The 2500-nt window shown below is 45.9% G+C and overlaps 1 protein-coding gene across 1 annotated transcript in view; it reads right to left on the bottom strand.

The window, feature by feature from the left end:
• serinc4 (serine incorporator 4) overlaps positions 1 to 2500 on the bottom strand; it is a 6259-nt gene that overhangs the window by 2100 nt on the left and 1659 nt on the right. Inside the window, exons 3-4 of the mRNA XM_055154404.1 lie at positions 1571 to 1626; positions 1368 to 1480 (exon numbers count right to left, since the gene is read on the bottom strand). Of these exons, the coding sequence (XP_055010379.1) occupies positions 1368 to 1480; positions 1571 to 1626 (169 nt within the window). The remainder of the gene's footprint in view (positions 1 to 1367; positions 1481 to 1570; positions 1627 to 2500) is intronic.

The following is a 2500-nucleotide window of genomic DNA, read 5'->3' as shown; positions in this document are numbered from 1 at the left end:
ACACACACACACACACACGACACACACACACACACACACACATCACACACTCACACAACACACGTCACACAACACACACGTCACACAACACATCACACAACACACATCACACACACACACACACAACGTCACACACACACTCACACACACACACGTCACACAACACATCACACACACATCACACAACACACACGTCACACAACGCACACAACACAACACACAAGACACAAACATCACCAGAGTGTGTTATCTGTGTGTGTGTGTCTTTATGTGTGTGTTGTGTGTTTGTGTTGTCTGTGTGTTTTGTTGTATGTTGTGTGTGTTGTGTTGTAAGTTGTGTTTTGTGTGTTGTGTTGTGTTTGTTGTGTGTGTTGTGTTGTGTTGTTGTGTTGTTGTGTGTGTTGTGTTTTGTGTGTTTGTGTGTTGTGTGTGTGTGTTTGTGTTTTGTGTGTGTGTGTTTGTGTGTTGTATGTTGTGTTGTGTGTTGTGTTTTGTGTGTTGTGTGTGTTGTGTGTTGTATGTTGTGTTGTGTGTGTTGTGTATGTTGTGTGTGTGTGTGTGTTGTGTTGTATGTTGTGTTTTTGTGTGTTGTATGTTGTGTGTTGTGTGTTGTGTGTGTTTGTGTGTTGTTTGTGTGTTGTATGTTGTGTGTGTTGTGTGTTGTATGTTGTGTGTGTTGTGTTGTATGTTGTGTTTTGTATGTTGTGTTTTTGTGTGTTGTGTTGTTGTGTTGTGTGTGTGTTGTATGTTGTGTTGTGTTGTATGTTGTATGTTGTGTGTTGTGTGTGTTGTGTGTTGTATGTGTTGTGTGTTGTATGTTGTGTGTGTTGTGTTGTATGTTGTGTTTTGTATGTTGTATGTTGTGTTTTGTGTGTTGTGTTGTATGTTGTGTGTGTTGTGTGTTGTGTGTGTTGTGTTGTATGTTGTATGTTGTGTTGTATGTTGTGTGTGTTGTGTGTTGTATGTGTTGTGTGTTGTTGTTGTGTGTTGTGTTGTATGTTGTGTTTGTTGTATGTTGTATGTTGTGTTGTTGTGTGTGTTGTGTTGTATGTTGTATGTTGTGTGTTGTATGTTGTGTGTTGTGTGTTGTGTTGTGTGTTGTATGTTGTATGTTGTGTGTTGTGTGTGTGTTGTATGTTGTGTGTGTTGTATGTTGTGTGTGTTGTGTGTGTTGTGTGTTGTATGTTGTGTTGTATGTTGTTGTGTTGTGTTGTTGTGTGTTGTATGTTGTGTTGTGTTGTTGTATGTTGTGTTGTATGTTGTGTTGTATGTTGTATGTTGTGTTGTTGTGTTGTGTGTTGTGTGTTGTTGTGTTGTGTGTTGTGTTGTTGTATGTTGTGTATTGTGTTGTGTTGTTGCAGTTCCACCTGCGTCCTGCGGGGGGCAGCAGAAGCAGCAGGAGGCTTTCTGAAACTCGTATCGATAAACTTTAATCATCCAGAACGGACCGAACATCTCAGCGAGATACGACGCCTCGTTACTGCCACAAACACACAAGAAGAAGAAGGAGGAGGAGGAGAAGAAGAAAGAGAAGGAGAAGAAGAAGAAGGAGAGAATCAATATGAAGTACCACGTATAGACGACACAGCAGTACATGATGGTGAGGAGGTAGGAGGTGAGGAGTAAGGGTGTAGGGTGTAGGAGGTGAGGAGTTAGGGTGTAGGGTGTAGGGTGTAGGAGGTGAGGAGTTAGGGTGTAGGAGGTAGGAGGTGAGGAGTTAGGGTGTAGGGTGTAGGAGGTGAGGAGTTAGGGTGTAGGAGGTAGGAGGTGAGGAGTTAGGGTGTAGGAGTAGGAGGTAGGAGGTGAGGAGTGAGGAGTGTAGGGTGTAGGAGGTAGGAGGTGAGGAGTTAGGGTGTAGGAGGTGAGGTAGGGTGTAGGGTGCAGGAGGTAGGAGGTGAGGAGTTAGGGTGTAGGGTGTAGGAGGTGAGGTGAGGAGTTAGGGTGTAGGAGTAGGAGGTGAGGAGGTGAGGAGTTAGGGTGTAGGAGGTAGGAGGTGAGGAGTTAGGGTGTTAGGGTGCAGGAGGTAGGAGGTGAGGAGTTAGGGTGTAGGGTGTAGGAGGTAGGAGGTGAGGAGTTAGGGTGTAGGAGGTAGGAGGTGAGGAGTTAGGGTGTAGGAGATGGGAGGTAGGAGGTGAGGAGTTAGGGTGTAGGAGGTAGGAGGTGAGGAGTTAGGGTGTAGGGTGCAGGAGGTAGGAGGTGAGGAGTTAGGGTGTAGGGTGTAGGAGGTAGGAGGTGAGGAGTTAGGAGTGTAGGAGGTGAGGAGTTAGGGTGTAGGAGATAGGAGGTAGGAGGTGAGGAGTTAGGGTGTAGGAGGTAGGAGGTAGGGTGTAGGAGATGAGGGGTTAGGGAGTAGGTGGTAGGAGGTAGGTGGTAGGAGGTAGGGTGTAGGTGATAGGAGGTAGGAGGTAAGGTGTAGGAGGTGAGGGGTTAGGGAGTAGGTGGTAGGAGGTAGGGTGTAGGAGATGAGGGGTTAGGGAGTAGGAGGTAGGGTGTAGGAGAT

Source organism: Boleophthalmus pectinirostris, unplaced genomic scaffold, assembly GCF_026225935.1.
Source record: "Boleophthalmus pectinirostris isolate CB_2022bp ecotype Guang Dong unplaced genomic scaffold, ASM2622593v1 HiC_scaffold_19, whole genome shotgun sequence".
NCBI classification, from domain to species: Eukaryota; Metazoa; Chordata; class Actinopteri; order Gobiiformes; family Gobiidae; genus Boleophthalmus; species Boleophthalmus pectinirostris.
Note: the sequence above shows the minus strand (reverse complement) of the source record. Positions and strands in the feature narration are given on the sequence as shown.